Source organism: Amblyraja radiata, chromosome 16 (genome assembly GCF_010909765.2).
Source record: "Amblyraja radiata isolate CabotCenter1 chromosome 16, sAmbRad1.1.pri, whole genome shotgun sequence".
Classification (NCBI taxonomy): domain Eukaryota; kingdom Metazoa; phylum Chordata; class Chondrichthyes; order Rajiformes; family Rajidae; genus Amblyraja; species Amblyraja radiata.
This window is the reverse complement of record NC_045971.1, coordinates 16859728-16877077: the sequence shown is the minus strand read 5'-3', so window position 1 is coordinate 16877077 and position 17350 is coordinate 16859728. Positions and strand designations below refer to the sequence as shown.

Below are 17350 nucleotides of genomic sequence, written 5' to 3'. Positions count from 1 at the left end.
TTCAGAAAAATAACATTGCAGTTACCACTGGGAAAATCAATGTGATGTTTTCAAGCAAGTGTGACTAAGACAATTAGGCAAACAATGATAACAAATATTCTGAAAACACTGGGCAGGGAATAGATAGGCGAGTGTTATAGATGGTCCAATAAAAATAGTTAACATGGGAAGTTTTATCTCCATATATATTCACTACCATTATATTTCTTGGTTTCAGATTCTATAGCCTCTAGTTACATCTCATCTGCATGCAATGGAAGTCATTTATTTCTGGGACCTGGAACTGAATCCAGGCCAATTTGAGAGGATGCATTTTGCTGCCCTTTCTGCAAGTCTGGGACAGCCTCGGGTCTATCATAAATCTTGCCTACACAAGCAAGGGCAGATTAACTATTAAAAAGCATACAGAACAAGCCTCAGGACCCACAAATATTGTTCACCACTACATAATTTAACATTGAAAATGAGATGAGTGGTGCATTTTGGTGGGACTAATATTGCAAGGATAAGATCACATTGAATGGTGGTGCTGGTTCGAAGGGCTAAATGGCCTACTCCTGCACCTATTTTCGATATGCACAATGAATAAACAATCCTCGGAGGTACTGTTGTAGAACAGTATGCATGTCCATGGATTTCTAAAGATGGCAGCACAAGTAGATGAGATGGTTAAGGAAGCTAATGGCATATTTACTTTCATTAGCTGGGCACAGAATACAAGAATGGGGTGATGGCACAAATATACAAATCATTCATTAGGCTACAAATGGATCTCTAACTGTTCTGGTTGCTGAGTGATTGCACTGGAGAAGATGCAGAGATTTACCAGGATATTGGTGGGATGGAGCATTCAGCCCTGACAAGGGTAGACTGGATTTGTTTTCCTTGGAGGGGGGGCCTGACTGAGGTACACAAAACGATGAGGGGCATAGAAAGGCAAACTTACTTTCAGGAACATGGCTGACCAGAAACGTCCTTGTCGGAGATTGTACCACATGGCTATGCGAGTTGCCCACACCTAGCAGGGAACAAACAGATCAAGTTATGGACTTGAATTCAATTACATGTAGAAAGGCTACGAAGAAAGGCTGCCAGAGTTATTCAAGAAAATTTGTTGATCCTGGTTAGACTAACATTGTTCTGCATTTCCTGTTTATTTTAAGTCCAAGAGAGGAATTACTACTTGAAGTGAATTAAGCAAAGTTTTATTTAATAATAGTCAACCTATTTCAACAACATAATTATTGCTAATTTGGATTAGATAAATTAAAAATATACATGCATTTTCTTTTGCTTTAGTCTGTGAATATGTTTCCTGGTATTCCAGCACTACTGACCTTTAAGCTCAGTGTTCCCATGAATTAAATGTGCTATTTTGCTTGTCCAGGTGAAAGAGCATTCATTTAAAACTTTCACAGTAAAAGATAAAGACTAATTATTTGAAGCAGACATTAATGTATATTTTACCTATTCCAACTGAAGACATTGATGAATGTTGCGGTGGCTGGTTTGACTTTTCTGCCCCCTATGAAACACATTCGTTATTACACATTTACAACACAGGTTATGAAAGTAGCAATTGCTATTCATTTGTTCAATTTACAATGTATACATTGTAACACGTGCGTCAATTTTGGTAATGATAATTATTAACTGAATAATTTAGGAACACAATATTAAACTATCAAACGAACAATCAGTAAAAAATAAATTGCCTCGGCAAACTAAAGAGGAACAAGGTGACTAGATTCCCACATTGATCTGTTAATAGATTTCAGACCCTGTTGTCACTATAGCATCTATGGCCTTTAGATGTCAAGTCCTTCATTGACATCTAAAGGCCATAGAGCACAGGGAGGGGAGTTGTTGCAGTGGTTTATCATTTCATGAGGCACGGTGACTCTTACTTGCAAATCGTACGAGCTCGCAGTACTTGGCTGCTTGGTTGCTGCATCTGCATTGTGAATATCCTTCTTCAACACGGCCTCTGCCTTGTGTATGATTTCTTGCAGCTTGCTGATGAAACCATCCTGCTCCGACTGTAGAATGAACTCCTGATTGACCTGAACAATTTACAACATAATCAGCCTATGATGATACAGTGAAGTCTTAACATTTATGGAGAATGGTGTATTAATTGGAGTAACAATAAGCTGCATATTCCTGGGGCAACTATGCTCACTGATAATCTAATTGACAGATATCACAGTTTAAGGGATAAGTTGATGCTTCAGTAGCATAGCCAATACATTTTGTCTTTGTTACAAGAGAATGATAGTAAGTTTTGCAGTGCATTTAAAATATTGATTCCTAATTCAGCACTTTAATTTAGTTGTGATAATTTAGGTCATCTGCTAATGCAAGTACTCTTCATTCCCTGGAGTTCCTGATCACAACACAATGCTGTGAAGAGACACAATGTGGAGGTCCAGGGCAGCAAGGCAGCAAACTGGAAGTGTTGTCTCCAGACACACATCACCTCCACTGTGAAAGGAGGATAACTAGCGCATTGATCATGTGTCCTCTTGGTCACAAGCAGCATTGAAGAAAACACAGGCTGAACAAAAAAAAAGTGTGGCATGGTGGTGCAGTGGTAGAGTTGCTGCCTTACAGCGCTTCCAGCACCGCAGACCTGAGTTCGATCCCGACTACGGATGCTGTCTGTACGGAGTTTTACGTTCTCCCCGTGACCGCGTGGGTTTTCTCTGAAATCGTATAGGTACGTAGGTAAATTGGCTTGGTAAATGTAAAACATTGTCCCTAGTGTGTGTATGATAATGTTAATATGCGGGGATCGCTGGTCAGCATGGACTTGGTGGGACGAAGGGCTGTATCTCTAAACTAAACCAAACACAAGAGTAAAAATCATATTAAAATACATTAAGGAACATAAGTAGGGATTTGCCATCTTTATCATTGTGCATTAATCTTGTATTATAGAGATATTATGTTATTTTACGTAATGCTGGGGGAAAGGCAGAAGCAGAAAACTGCAGCTGGTGAAAATCAGAAACCAAGACAGAAAATGCTAGAGACATCCAGTAGGTGGGGCTGTATCTGCAGAGAAATAACACACTATGTTTCAGGTCAATGACCCAAGTTAATTCATAATAGTTTGAATATTTTCTATTGTGCATTTGTACTACCGGTGAAGACCAAATTCACCCTTACAGAAGAGGACCTCCCTTAGGCTTTACGCACCATAACTGCAGCAATATCTTCTGGGCTGTCACCTTCCAGGTCAAACTTGAAGGTCACCATCTTGTTGTTGTGCGTCTGCAGTTGGCATTCTACAACTCGATCTCCTTTGTCGGAAACCTGCAGTGGGATTGGAAGATGACACAATCAGCGTTCGTCAACAGTTGACGTTCATAGCTGGTGTGATCTGTGCCAACGATGGGCATTTCCTCATCGAAATGCAGGAGAATTCCAGCTGCCAATCGCCACTGATAGGCCATTAGCCCAAGTTCTTTGAAGGCTAGAGCATCAGCTCAAATTCATCAGATAACGTGCAAGGGCCAGAACAGTGCTCCGATTCAACCTCTTGTTGGAGATAGCATGACACACAAAGTTCCAACATGAATCCATCCAACAATCTGGGCATAATAGAAGCAATACCACGAGGAGATGCAAACAAGAGTAGTTTGTCTATGCAATGTCAGCACCAACAGATAAAGCTTACTTCAAATTTGCATTTAAATCCTAGGTCTGGCAAAGGACTCCATTTTGATCATGCAGGTGGCTGCAGCCGACAACAGCAGGGACCCTGGATCAACCACTCGAACTAGATGACTAGAGCCCCTGTACAAAATGGGCCAATGCCACTTTCAGGTTTTAACCACCACAGTAAACCAAGCAGCACTGAATAGAAATCATCTACAACCACTCTCAGTCCTCACTTGAAGCAAGGATCCAAAGATTGACACCAGATAAGTTCCATGGGCAACATTTTAATATCTATGGTATGCCAGTACGCATGATTAATAAACATTCACAATAAAGCATTGCCTTAAAATGTCCAGATATTGTGGGAAGAAATGTATCCATGGTCGACAGACAATTCTATGTCAAATGATTCTCAACCGTCAGTTAAACTATGTAATTGGACAGCAATGTTTACTAAATTATGAAAAACATGCTGAATGACTGTGCAGTGAAGTGAAAGTTGGAGAAAAGATTGGCAACATCTGTATTTCCATGTAATGCGGGCACGGAGCCTGGCTGTATCAGATGGTGCTTACATTCAGGATCCGTAGCCTGGATCTGCCGCGCTTTCGGACGAGTTTACTCGAGATGCGTTTGACTGGCAGATTTGCTGAACCTTCTCCTGCCGATAGGCCTTCATAGCCATCACTCATTCCAGAAGCAGCATCCGAGGCATTGCTGCATAAAGAACAAAAGGGTACAAATGTCAAAGTGAAATAGGTGAAATGGGGCTAGCTGAGATGGGGCATATTGGGTGGCATGGATGAGATGGGCCGAAGGGCCTGTGTCCATGCTGTGTGACTGAGTTGCAAGTTATTCAGACAATAATCATGGGGGATTTTCCCAGGGATTCTTGTTTCCTGGGAACAGCTATCGGGAATGGAATTAATCTCCCTGATTGCTTGCGAGTGTACCAGTGGAAAATAACGATCCCGCGCACTCACAATAAACTCGGCACGGGGAACCAATTTCTATTGACTGCCTTACATGTGATACATTGTAAAACTAAAATATAATGTAACATGTTTTATGGGTCAATTTATGGTCAAGTTGTAAAATGCTAACATTTTTCTATAGATCATGATATTTACCCTTCACCGATAGTTACTGAGTCGTAAGCAAGCCTGGGGTCAGGTCCAAGTAGCTTTAGCTTTTACTCTCATTGTAATTATTTTATCTTCCTCAGAACAGTTTCTTTTTTGGCAAAACTTTATAATATTTTCAATTTTTCGTAATCTCTTTGTCAAATCTGAAATAATCTTTATTGTAAAACCAGCAAGCACAAAGCATTGCATAACATCATGTTATTTGACAAGATTTGACAATAAATTGTTTACGACTGTGCAATAATTTTCTTGTGACACCATAAACAGAATCATCTCTTTGATCAAATGATCCATTCTCCCCGATATGGATTTTTCTGTCCCTTTCAATACAAGCATGTTGTTGTCTTGATAGAATTTGTTAAAGTGAAAGATCAAAGCACATGCATTAAAATGAGACTGAGAGAAAAAACAACTGTAGCCTCATGGGTCACCAACATTGTGGGGTTCAGTTTTTAACTTGTTTGCTTCAACATGTTTAAGATAAGGGCTTCAGTGTACAAATCTTTGAAAGTGGATTGTCATTTGATTTTAGGTTTAAAATAAATCAGGTCGTGAATTACTCGGTTAAGTCAGTGTCATTTACCTGTCACCTGGTGAATTTAGTCCACTGGGAAGAGATGAATGTTGTTTCGAGGGAATGGTTACAGCAATGTTCTGTAATAGAAAGACACAATAGGCAGTCAGAACAATACAACTTTAACAACTAAACTAAAAACATCACGGTGAAGGGGAAAAGATTTAATAGGAATCTGAGGGGTAACTTTTTCACACAAAGGGTGGTGGTTGTATGGAACAAGCTGCCAGAGGAGGTAATTGAGGCCAGGACTATCCCAACTTTTAACAAACAGTTAGACAGGTACATGGATAGGACAAGTTTGGAGGGATATGGACCAAGCGCAGGCAGGTGGGACTAGTGTAGCTGGGACATGTTGGCTGGTCTGGGCAAGTTGGGCTGAAGGGCCTGTTTCCACACTGTATCACTCTATGACTTTATCTCAGCGACCAAAACAACAGGCAGTAACCATGTGGTGTGCAGCATATTACCAATCCCTTGTATAATTCACTTAACTTTCATTCCTTTCAATTATCAGTAAATAAAAAACGAGGTGAGCAGTACAACAGGGGAATGATTAGCTCTCTTTCACTTCATGGTTTTACAGCACAGTGGGTAAGGATGTTGAGTTACTTAACAGATGCTACTAGTTTCTTCAATATTTCAGTTGACTTGTAAAATATTAAAATCTGGTGCTGCAGAGTTCACCCCTATAAGACCATTACTTTAAGGATGTAAGTTATGGAAGTGTGAAGGGAAGAACTGCAGATGCCGGTTTGCAAAAATAGACACAAAAAGCTGGAGAACACAACGGGTCAGGCAGCATCTCTGGAGAAAAAGAAAGATGACGTCGAGACCCTTCATCAGACTGAGAGTCAGGGGAAAGGGGAATGAGAGAAATACAGTGGCTTGCAAAAGTATTCATACCCCTTGAACTTTTCCACATTTTGTCACGTTACAACCACAAACGTAAATGTATTTTATTGGGATTTTATGTGATAGACCAACACAAAGTGGCGCATAATTGTGAAGTGGAAGGAAAATGATACATGGTTTTCAAATTTTTTTACAAATAAAAAACTGAAAAGTGTGGCGTGCAAAAGTATTCAGCCCCCTTTACTCTGATACCCCTAAATAAAATCCAGTGCAACCAATTGCCTTCAGAAGTCACCTAATTAGTAAATAGAGTCCACTTGTGTGTAATCTAATCTCAGTATAAATACAGCTGTTCTGTGAAGGCCTCAGAGGTTTGTTAGAGAACACTAGTGAACAAACAGCATCATGAAGCCCAAGGAACACACCAGACAGGTCAGGGATAAAGTTGTGGAGAAGTTTAAAGCAGGGTTAGGTTATAAAAAAAATATCCCAAGCTTTGAACATCTCACGGAGCACTGTTCAATCCATCATCCGAAAATGGAAAGAGTATGGCACAACTGCAAACCTACCAAGACATGGCCCTCCACCTAAACTGACAGGCCGGGCAAGGAGAGCATTGATCAGAGAAGCAGCCAAGAGGCCCATGGTAACTCTGGAGGAGCTGCAGAGCTCAGGTGGGAGAATCTGTCCACAGGACAACTATTAGTCATGCACTCCACAAATCGGGCGTTTATGGAAGAGTGGCAAGAAGAAAGCCATTGTTGAAAAAAAGCCATAAGAAGTCCCGTTTGCAGTTTGCCACAAGCCATGTGGGGGACACAGCAAACATGTGGAGGAAGGTGCTCTGGTCAGATGAGACCAAAATTGAAGTTTTTGGCCTAAATGCAAAACGCTATGTGTGGTGGAAAACTAACACTGCACATCACCCTGAACACACCATCCCCACTGTGAAACATGGTGGTGGCAGCATCATGCTGTGGGGATGCTTTTCTTCAGCAGGGACAGGGAAGCTGGTCAGAGTTAATGGGAAGATGGATGGAGCCAAATACAGGGCAATCCTGGAAGAAAACCTGTTAGAGTCTGCAAAAGACTTGAGACTGGGGCGGAGGTTCACCTTCCAGCAGGACAACGACCCTAAACACACAGCCAGAGCTACAATGGAATGGTTTAGATCAAAGCATATTCATGTGTTAGAATAGCCCAGTCAAAGTCCAGACCTAAATCCAATTGAGAATCTCTGGCAAGACTTGAAAATTGCTGTTCACAGACACTCTCCATCCAATCTGACTGAGCTTGAGCTATTTTGCAAAGAAGAATGGGCAAAAATTTAAGTCTCTAGATGTGCAAAGCTGGTAGAGACATACCCCAAAAGACTTGCAGCTGTAATTGCAGCGAAAGGTGGTTCTACAAAGTATTGACTCAGGGGGGCTGAATACCTTTGCATGCCACGCTTTTCAGTTTTTTATTTGTAAAAAAATTTGAAAACCATGTATCATTTTCCTTCCACTTCACAATTTTGCACCACTTTGTGTTGGTCTATCACATAAAATCCCAATAAAATACATTTACGTTTGTGGTTGTAACGTGACAAAATGTGGAAAAGTTCAAGGGGTATGAATACTTTTGCAAGCCACTGTAGATGGTACTTATGAAAAATGAATGGAAGATAAGCAAAAAGCAATGATAATCAAGGAAATGTGGGGCACACTATAGGCCATTGTTGGCAGTGGGTTTGGTGACAATGAGTGTTCAGACAGAGAAAATCAACAGGACGATAGTAAAACAAGTACCGTTTACTATTCAGTTTCTCTTTGCTTGAAAAGTCTTAACCTAAACAATAGAATGCAGAGTATTTTCAATCAAGATCTTGCAGTTTGTATGTATATTTTCTACTTGAGGACATTAGCCTTGGGCACTTTACAAAACAATGCACATCACTGTCTTGTACATGGATAGGTGACTGTCCAAAGATCGGTCTGAAGTTGGGTCTCGACCTGAAACATCACCTATCCATGTTCTCCAGGGATTCTGCCTGGCCTGCTGAGTTACTCCAGCATTTCATGTCTTTTTTTTCAGCATCTGCAGTTCCTTGTTTAACTGTCTTTGATAAGGTCTACAATTGTACGCAGCGAAGTTATGGTCAAATGACTTCCCACCAACACAATGTTCACGAATGTTCAGACCTCTGCTGTGGTTGTGTGTGTGTTAAATTCTGTTTCTTTGTTCTTCAGCAGAGGCTCCCTGGGATTATGGAATGGAATGGAATGGAATGCTATTTATTGTCATTCAAACCCAGGTTTGAACGAAATTACATTTACTACAGTTTTTTACATTACAAAAAAACCCAAGACCACACTTAACACAGTTTACATAAACATCCATAACAGTGAGTCTCCAACACCTCCTCACTGTGATGGAAGGCAAAGTCTTATCTCTTCCCTTTGTTCTTCTCCCGCGGTCCAACTGCAGCATCGAGGCGAACTGGGACTCCGATGTTAAAGCCCCCCGCTTGGTAAGATGGTAAGTCCTGTGGCCATTTAGCTACACGCCGGGTGATGTTAGGCCCCAGCTCCGTGTCCTTTAAACCCTGCGGATCAAGCAGACCAACCAGCGGTCCAGCAGTCCAACTGCAGCATCTAGGCGAACTGGGGCTCCGATGTTAGAGCCCCCGGTGACGATGGTAAGTCTCCGTGGCCACTAACCCGCACCGGGCGATGTTAGGCCATGCTCCGTGTCCTTTCAACCCCGCTATTCCAGCGGGAGAAGCTGCCGTTGCGGGAGCTCCGAAAAGCCGTCTCCCACCAGGGACCTGCGAGCTCCCGATGTTCCTGTCCACCAGGCCTGCAGCTGGAGCTTCCGAAGCTCCAAAGCCGGGTCGCAGCCATATACCCTCTTGTACCCTCTTTCCTAACTTCAGGTAACCAACCTCATCAAGTCATTCAATTCCAACCACTTTGTATTTATTAATTTTCTTCAAACCATAGTCTCGGTCTTTACAACTTTAAAAGTCTGCTCGTTTCAAATGGTTTTTTTTCCCATTCTTTATGATTCTATGTACTCCAATTAATTTTTTGTACTAATCTTGAACGTATAAAAACAGTAGAATTCCTTATCTTCATTAGTCTCCTTTGAGTGATTTTTAAGCATTTGAAATAATTAAAAACTTGAAATTATTCAAGCACTAACTTTTCCATTTCAATATCTGAATAAAAAATTATTGATTTATTAAAGTTAACATTGCTTTGGAATGATGTGATTCAGTAACACTGCTGTATTATCATCCACTTTAGTTAGTTGTGTAGTTTATTATCTGATCTCTAATGAGAAACCAAATTGTAAGATTTTAAATTGTTCAATTAATGAAAATTAAGATGTACAAAATGAAAAATATAACTGAAATTTAAATTCATTTGCTTAGAGTTGATGCTCTTAACTTCAACTCTAAGTAAATGAATGTAAACTTCAGTTATATTTTTCATCATGCACATCTTAATTTTCATTCATTGAACAATTTTAAATCTTGTCTGTCCGAACATTTGAGTTAGAATTTGAGAATGGGCCCTTCTGGCTAAAGACAACTACACAGGTTGATTAAAGAAAACCTTTAGACACCACTGTTCTTAAATAAGGAGAAGACACAAGGAACCGTAGATGCAGGTTTACCAAAAAAAGACACAAAGTGCTGGAGTAATTGGGCAGGTCGTACATTACCAGTTTACATTCATACAACTTGACCGAGAAGGTGGAGGGGTTTGTGATTGCCTGGAATTTACTTACTGCAGGAAACTGGAGCCCAGTTCCAGATTTTGGAGCCAGCCGACCGGCCATGTGCAGATTGTCACTGGAATCCCGGAATCCAGAAGAACTCAGATAACCATCAGTCTCACAATCAGCTGAGAAGAAACACAGAGACAACAATGAACCTAATCTGTTCGAAAACTGTCTCGATAACATCAATGTTAATCTTCCTGTTACATTTTAATTGAGAACTCAGTAAAGCATCCAACAAATATTCCGGAGAACCTCACTGACCTGCCTATAAAACAATGATACTGCCAAATCCTTCAAATCTAATCAATCAGTTGATGTGGTTGTCCTAGCATCAGAAACAAAGTTCTGCAAACACTTGAACTTGGATGGGGGAAGCAATTCCTCTTTGGACTTTGGCACGAACGGTGTACAGAAGTACAGACTCCTCACCGCCCTTTCTCTCCCACCATTGGCGCTAATATTGAACGGAGAGTTCGCGCAGTGAATGACACTCTGACGTCTATTGAACTCTAGCGGCCTAAGGTGAATGCATGTAAATGTAATTATTTGGAAATGAGATGGGTAATGGACTGAAAATACAATGACAAAAGAATCCATGATACCCCTTTTATGATGACATGCCGTGCAATGTTATAAGTTTGAATGCAGTTTATCTTTGAATCTGCGATCTACCAGTGATCACCAGATAGATATCAGAAACCTCAGTGAGGAATTTGTCGTCACTGCATCTTTTTAAGGATTAAGGATTGAATTCTGTTCCAGTTTGAGATTTAAAAATCAATGTATTTTGCTTAATTTGTTCCTGTATTTTTACAACAGACTAATGGGGAAAACCCCACAAATAATTTGTTCTCTTGATGAATAGCAAAACAAAATAGAAGAACTCAGCAGGACAGGCAGCATCTGTGGAGAGAATGGACAAACGATGTTTCAGGTCAGGACCTGTCTTCTGCAGAACAGTCCCGACCCAAAACGTTGTCTGTCAACTCCCCTCCAGATGCTGCCTAACCTGCTGAGTGTTGCCAGCCTTTTGTGTTTTTGCTCAAAATTCTCGCATCTCCAGTTTCATGCATCACTTCTGTATTAATAGCTCTCCCATCTGGACAGCCAGAAGGGGGGCTACGTGAGGATGCTGTTCATAGACTACAGTTCAGCCTTCAACACGATAGTCCCCACCAGACTGGCCGGGAAGCTAATGGAATTGGGGCTCAACACCTCCCTGTGTGCCTGGGTCCTGGACTTTCCTCACCGCCAGGCCCCAGGTAGTCAAGATGGGAGGGAATACATCGAAGTCCCTCACCCTGAGCACAGGATCGCCCCAGGGTTGCGTCCTCAGCCCCCTATTGTACTCCCTGTACATACATGACTGTGTGGCTAGGTTCAGCTCCAACTCAATAATTAAGTTTGCTGATGACACTGTGGTGGTGGGCCTGATCTCAGACAACGACGAGAAGGCCTACCGGGAGGAGGTGGCTGGTCTAGCACTCTGGTGCCAGGACAACAGCCTCCTCTTGAACATCAAAAAAACGAAGGAGCTGATCATGGACTTCAGGAGGGCACATCATCCGAGGACGTACACTCCATTGAGGATAAATGGGGATCCTGTGGATAGGGTGAACTGTTTTAAATATCTGGGAGTCCACATCTCCGAGGATATGACATGGGCATCACACGCCTCAGCACTCGTGAGTAAGGCAAGGCAGCGCCTTTACTACCATTCAGAGTGTCTCCGAAGATCCTCCAGTGCTTCTACGCAGCGGCGGTGGAAAGCATCTTGTCCGGGAACATTACCATCTGGTTTGGGAATTGCTCTGCCAAGGACAAGAAGGCTCTGCAGAGAGTAGTGCGTTCGGCCGAACGCACTATGGGAACTTCACTTGCCCCCCTGCAGGAACTATACATCAGGAGGTGCAACTCCAGAGCCAACAATATCATGAGAGACCCCTTCCACCCCTGCAACGGACTGTTCCAGCTGCTGCGGTCAGGCAAACGCCTCCGTTGCCATGCGGTGAGAACGGAGAGGTTGAGAAGGAGTTTCTTCCCAGAGGCCATTCGGACTGTAAACGCCTATCTCACCAGGGACTAACTCTACTGAACGTTTTTCCTTCCATTATTTATTATGTAAAAGAATATGTGTGTTATGATTGTGTTTATAGTTTGTTTGGTTGTTTGTCTTTTGCACAAAAGTCCGCGAGCATTGCCACTTTCATTTCACTGCACATCTCATATGTGTATGTGACAAATAAACTTGACTTGACTTGACTTGACTTTGTTTGTGATTTCCCTGGCTAATACACCATTTCATTAAATCTGTACATCTCTGTGGTTTGGAAACTATTTTCAATGCCAGGAAATTTTTTTAATGCAATGATCCTTTGTTTCCTCCAAGAAGCAGAAGGAAGAGCAGCAGCAATTAAACAGTTTTGCATTCCTTCTTCATTTGGGCAATTTAATAAAGGCAGTGACATAACAGGAAATGAGGGTTGGTGAAACATCATGCAGTGTCTAAAATGATATTAATGCTGGTTGCAAACAAACATCATGTGAACGGGAAAGGTTAGAGAAATGATGTCAATGGGTCACATTATGGTCAGCAGAGATGATACGGCATGTTCTGTGTCTCAGTAAGAGTGAGCTTCATCCTCCAAATCTTTTCTAGATCAGGCCCATAAACTGTTGTCCATTTAGATTCACGAGACCAACCTCGGATTTAACCACAAACTGAGATTATTCCACTGACATCTCAAGGAAAAATCTGGAATTGAAACATTGATTCATCACCATCCAATCTTACATGTGGCTGAAGAGTAGTTTGTATTCCTGTATCGAAACGTCTGATGCTGATCAGCCTCTGGCTCCTCGGGTTCTGGGGGAAAGGGAGAGTTCAGCAACACCTCAGTGGGACGTGTGACGACAAGGGACGGCGTTGGCTGAGTAACTCCAGCTGCACTTTCCGTCGCGTCTGGAGGCAGCTTCAGTTCTTCCAAGAGCTCGCAAATCTTTTGCTTTTTCTCCTGCTCTTTTTTCTTCAGATCGTCCTGCACGCGTTGGTTGCGTTCACGTTTCCTCTTGACCTCAGTCACACGGTCTCTGACGGCCTTTGCAACTAATTTGTAGTCAGCCTCACAAACAAAACCCAAGGTCACCTAGCAAGGAGATACAAGGCATATTCAAGGGTGGGTGAACAATACTTAGCAGGAGTACCTTATTTCACATTTACACTTATCATCATGTGATAGGAGCAGAATTAGGCCATTTGGCCCATCAAGTCTACTCCACTATTCAATCATGGCTGATCTATCTCTCCCTCCTTACCCCATTCTCCTGCCTTCTCCCCATTATCCCTGACACCCGTATTAATCGCTTCTTAATCTTCTCTAACACACCATGAAACAGAAACTGTGGTTGCATCAACTTAACATGAATGCCATAAACCACTTCAAAAGTTCAGCTCCATTGAGTTCTATAAACAGACTACTATACAAGAAGCATTCACAACTGCATTTTGTGTTCTGCACAGGTGACTGCAGATTATTCTTTACCCAGGTCACAGTTTATGCAAATATTTAGTTGCATGATTTAGGTTTGCACCTTTATTGCGTCATGAATGGAGGACGAGAAATGTAAAAGAGCTAAAAACAAATTGCCTGGCCCATCATGGATACCGACTTCCCCGCCAGTGAAGGGATCTACAGGAGGTGCTGCCTCAGAGAGGCAGCTAATATCAACAAAGGCCCACAACACCCAGGCCATGCTCTCATCTCTCTGCTACCATTGGGAGAAAAAGTACAGGGATCTGTAAACCATGACCTCCAGGTTCAAGGATAGCTTCCCCACATCAACCACTGGGTTCTTAAACTGTACTCACCCCAACCACAACCATACCTCAGTTACTGAGACCCACTATGGATTTGCCTTTGGTCGCAGTACAGTCTTCAGTTTTGTACTATTATACTTAACTAGGACTACAGATATCAATTTATGGTATTGATTATTGTATATTTATCTGTGCGTTTTTATGCATTAATGGTCCCGTTAACCTGCTGGAAGTAATAATTTGTTGTTCTGTTGCCAATACAAATTATAATTAAACACTCTTGACTCTTGATCAAATGCGGATGTGTGCGAGCTGAATCTCCCTCAGGAACATAAATTTCAGGTGGCTTTCATAGAATTCAGGTAATGCTACACCTACACATATGGATGTGAAGCTATGATAATGAATGACAGTTGTGAACCCAGGAAGCTCTCAAGATCTAATGCATGGATGACAGAGCTAGGGCAATGAACAGCAGATGTATTGTGGTACTATAATCAAGGAAACGCGCGGCATGCCTCGATGTAAACAAGTAAATTAATTGACCTCACTGGAAATAAAAGGATACTGCACATGGAAATAGAAACTGGAGACTGGGAATTATCCACATTCACTGTTCTTTTCACATAATCACACCCAGTACTTTTTATATACTGGTACTTGCTGCTAACTATAACCATATAACCATATAACAATTACAGCACGGAAACAGGCCATCTCGGCCCTTCTAGTCCGTGCCGAACACTTACTCTCACCTAGTCCCATCTACCTACACTCAGACCATAACCCTCCATTCCTTTCCCGTCCATATAACTATCCAATTTATTTTTAAATGATAAAATCGAACCTGCCTTCACCACTTCCACTGGAAGCTCATTCCACACAGCTACCACTCTTTGAGTAAAGAAGTTCCCCCTCATGTTACCCCTAAATTTCTGTCCTTTAATTCTCAAATCATGTCCTCTTGTTTGAATCTTCCCTACTCTCAATGGAAAAAGCTTATCCGCGTCAACTCTGTCTATCCCTCTCATCATTTTAAAGACCTCTATCAAGTCCCCCCTTAACCTTCGGCGCTCCAAAGAATAAAGACCTAACTTGTTCAACCTTTCTCTGTAACTTAGGTGCTGAAACCCGGGCAACATTCTAGTAAATCTCCTATGTACTCTCTCTATTTTGTTGACATCTTTCCTATAATTTGGCGACCAAAATTGTACACCATACTCCAGAATTGGCCTCACCAATGCCTTGTACAATTTTAACATTACATCCCAACTTCTATACTCAATGCTCTGATTTATAAAGGCCAGCACACCATAAGCTTTCTTTACCACCCTATCTACATGAGATTCCACCTTCACCCTATAAAATAATTATTCCACCCTATAAAATAATTATTCAGAACAGTGGTTTGCATGACCTACTAAGATCAGCAGTAGAGACTCACTCACAACTTTATTTACAGTACTAATAGACACAAAATGCTGGATAACTCAGCGGGACAGGCAGCATCTCTGGAGAGAAGGTAAACGTGATGTCACCCATTCCCTCTCTCCAGAGATGCTGACTGTCCCGCTGAGTAACTCCAGCATTTTGTGTCTTTCTTTGGTGTCAACCAGTTCCATCCTACACTTTATTTACTAACATCTCCAATAAAATAAGACAATGGTTTAGTGACTATTATAAGTGTTGGTGTGGCAACAACACTTAGTCTATTACCTCAATAATTATGCATGAATCATTATATAATATGCACATAATAACTTTGAAAAGTTCCAGGAAATACAGTTTAGTTAAACAGTTCGTGCTTTTAAAGAGAAGGCCAGTGAAGGTCATAAGGAATAGGAGTAGAATTAGGCTATTTGGCCCAAAAAGTCTACTCCGCCATTCAATCATGGCCGATCTATCTCTCTCCCCTAACCCCATTCTCCTGCTTTCTCCCCAAAACCTTTCACACCTGTACTAATCAAGAATCTATCTAACTCTGCCTTAAAAATATCCACTGACTTGGCCTCTATAGCCTTCTGTGGCAAAGAATTCCACAGATTCACCACCCTCTGACTAAATACATTTCCCCTCATCTCCTTCCTAAGAGAACGTCCTTTAATTCTGAGGCTATGAGCTCCAGTCATAGACTCTCCCACTAGTGGAAACATCCTCTCCACGTCCACTCTTTCCATGCCTTTCACTATTCCAAAGTCACTAAGATCTTTAGAACATCCTCCCCGTAAGCATGTACATGTACGTACTGACACCGCTCTTGCCCAATGGCCTGTCCTCCAGCTTCCCCCCGTCACCCTTAGAGGCCCCTTAGGTAATCCCACAGCCCCCCCAGGGAGTGATACTGTTCACTTCGGGAACCACTGGTTTAGACTTAGAGTTCAGTTATTATACTGCAAGTTAAGGTGTCCCCAATGTTAGATAAATTGATTGAAAAGATTGTTAATTAATGTAGTTTATGTTTTTAATTGATAAGCGAGTTGACAGCTTTTTGTCCACCAATAAAAAAAACTGCGCGCACAGATTGGAACAATGACACAGATGCAAGAGAACACTGTCTCTTTCAAGGTCTTTTCCAATTCTTAACACTTCATCATTATCAAGACACAATCTGGCACCCCTGCTCAGTAATACAGGGTGCATTGATCTCACAATCTACAAGTGCATCAAGGAAGCCCACCGTCACTTCCTCAAGGGCAGCCAAGGATGGGTGATGATGCCAACATCAAAGATAAATCAGATCTGGCTTGATCCGAAAGTAATCGTTACTCATCTGTATCTGCTGAAACCCAATCAGATTACCCTGGTTTTGAGATTTTTTAATTGGACTGACGTCCACACCCTTTTGTGAATCAGAGTTCCAAATTTCTAGCGACCTTTGTACAGTAAGAAATTTCTTTGTGATTTCATGCTCAGGTAGCCTAGGTCAACATTTTAAGTCATGCCCTTAGTTTAGTTTAAAGATACAGCGGGGAAACACTGAGTCCGCACCGACCAGCAATCCCCGCGCATTAACACTGTCCTACACACACTAGGGACAATTTACACGTATACCAAGCCAATTAACCTGCAAACCTCTATACCTTTGGAGTGTGGGAGAAAACTGAAGATGTCAGAGCCAACCCATGAGGACACAGAGAGAACGTAAAACTCCGTACAGACAGCACCCGTAGTCAGGATCAAACCCGGGTCTCTGGCGCTGCATCTAAGGCCGCAACTCATGCACTGCGCCACCGTGCCGCCCTTTACTTGGATTCACCCGTCAAAGAAAATTTGAAGCTGGCTAGTGTTGCAGGGATGTGTACTGGGTTGAGGCAAGATATTTAAAATGATTTAGCAGATATCAACATTTAATAAAAAAGAACAGAGAGAATGATGGAATGAGTTTCGATATGGAGAGTACTATGGTCTGAAATAATGAGCAGAGGTGGTACAGCAAGAATTCGATGTTAAGGTGACGGAGGGCCTTTTTGCTTTTATCCTTATCCTTCCGTGATCCCTCCATTGAGAGCACCAACACCTTTC

At 41.9% G+C, this 17350-nt stretch overlaps 1 protein-coding gene across 2 annotated transcripts in view; it reads right to left on the bottom strand.

The window, feature by feature from the left end:
* Positions 1–17350, bottom strand: part of wnk4 (WNK lysine deficient protein kinase 4) — a 68203-nt gene that overhangs the window by 9344 nt on the left and 41509 nt on the right. For both annotated transcript variants that reach the window (XM_033035232.1, XM_033035233.1), the window contains exons 7-14: positions 12806–13157; positions 10018–10133; positions 5395–5465; positions 4242–4383; positions 3202–3318; positions 1908–2063; positions 1468–1525; positions 947–1018 (exon numbers count right to left, since the gene is read on the bottom strand). In XM_033035232.1, the coding sequence (XP_032891123.1) occupies positions 947–1018; positions 1468–1525; positions 1908–2063; positions 3202–3318; positions 4242–4383; positions 5395–5465; positions 10018–10133; positions 12806–13157 (1084 nt within the window). The remainder of the gene's footprint in view (positions 1–946; positions 1019–1467; positions 1526–1907; positions 2064–3201; positions 3319–4241; positions 4384–5394; positions 5466–10017; positions 10134–12805; positions 13158–17350) is intronic.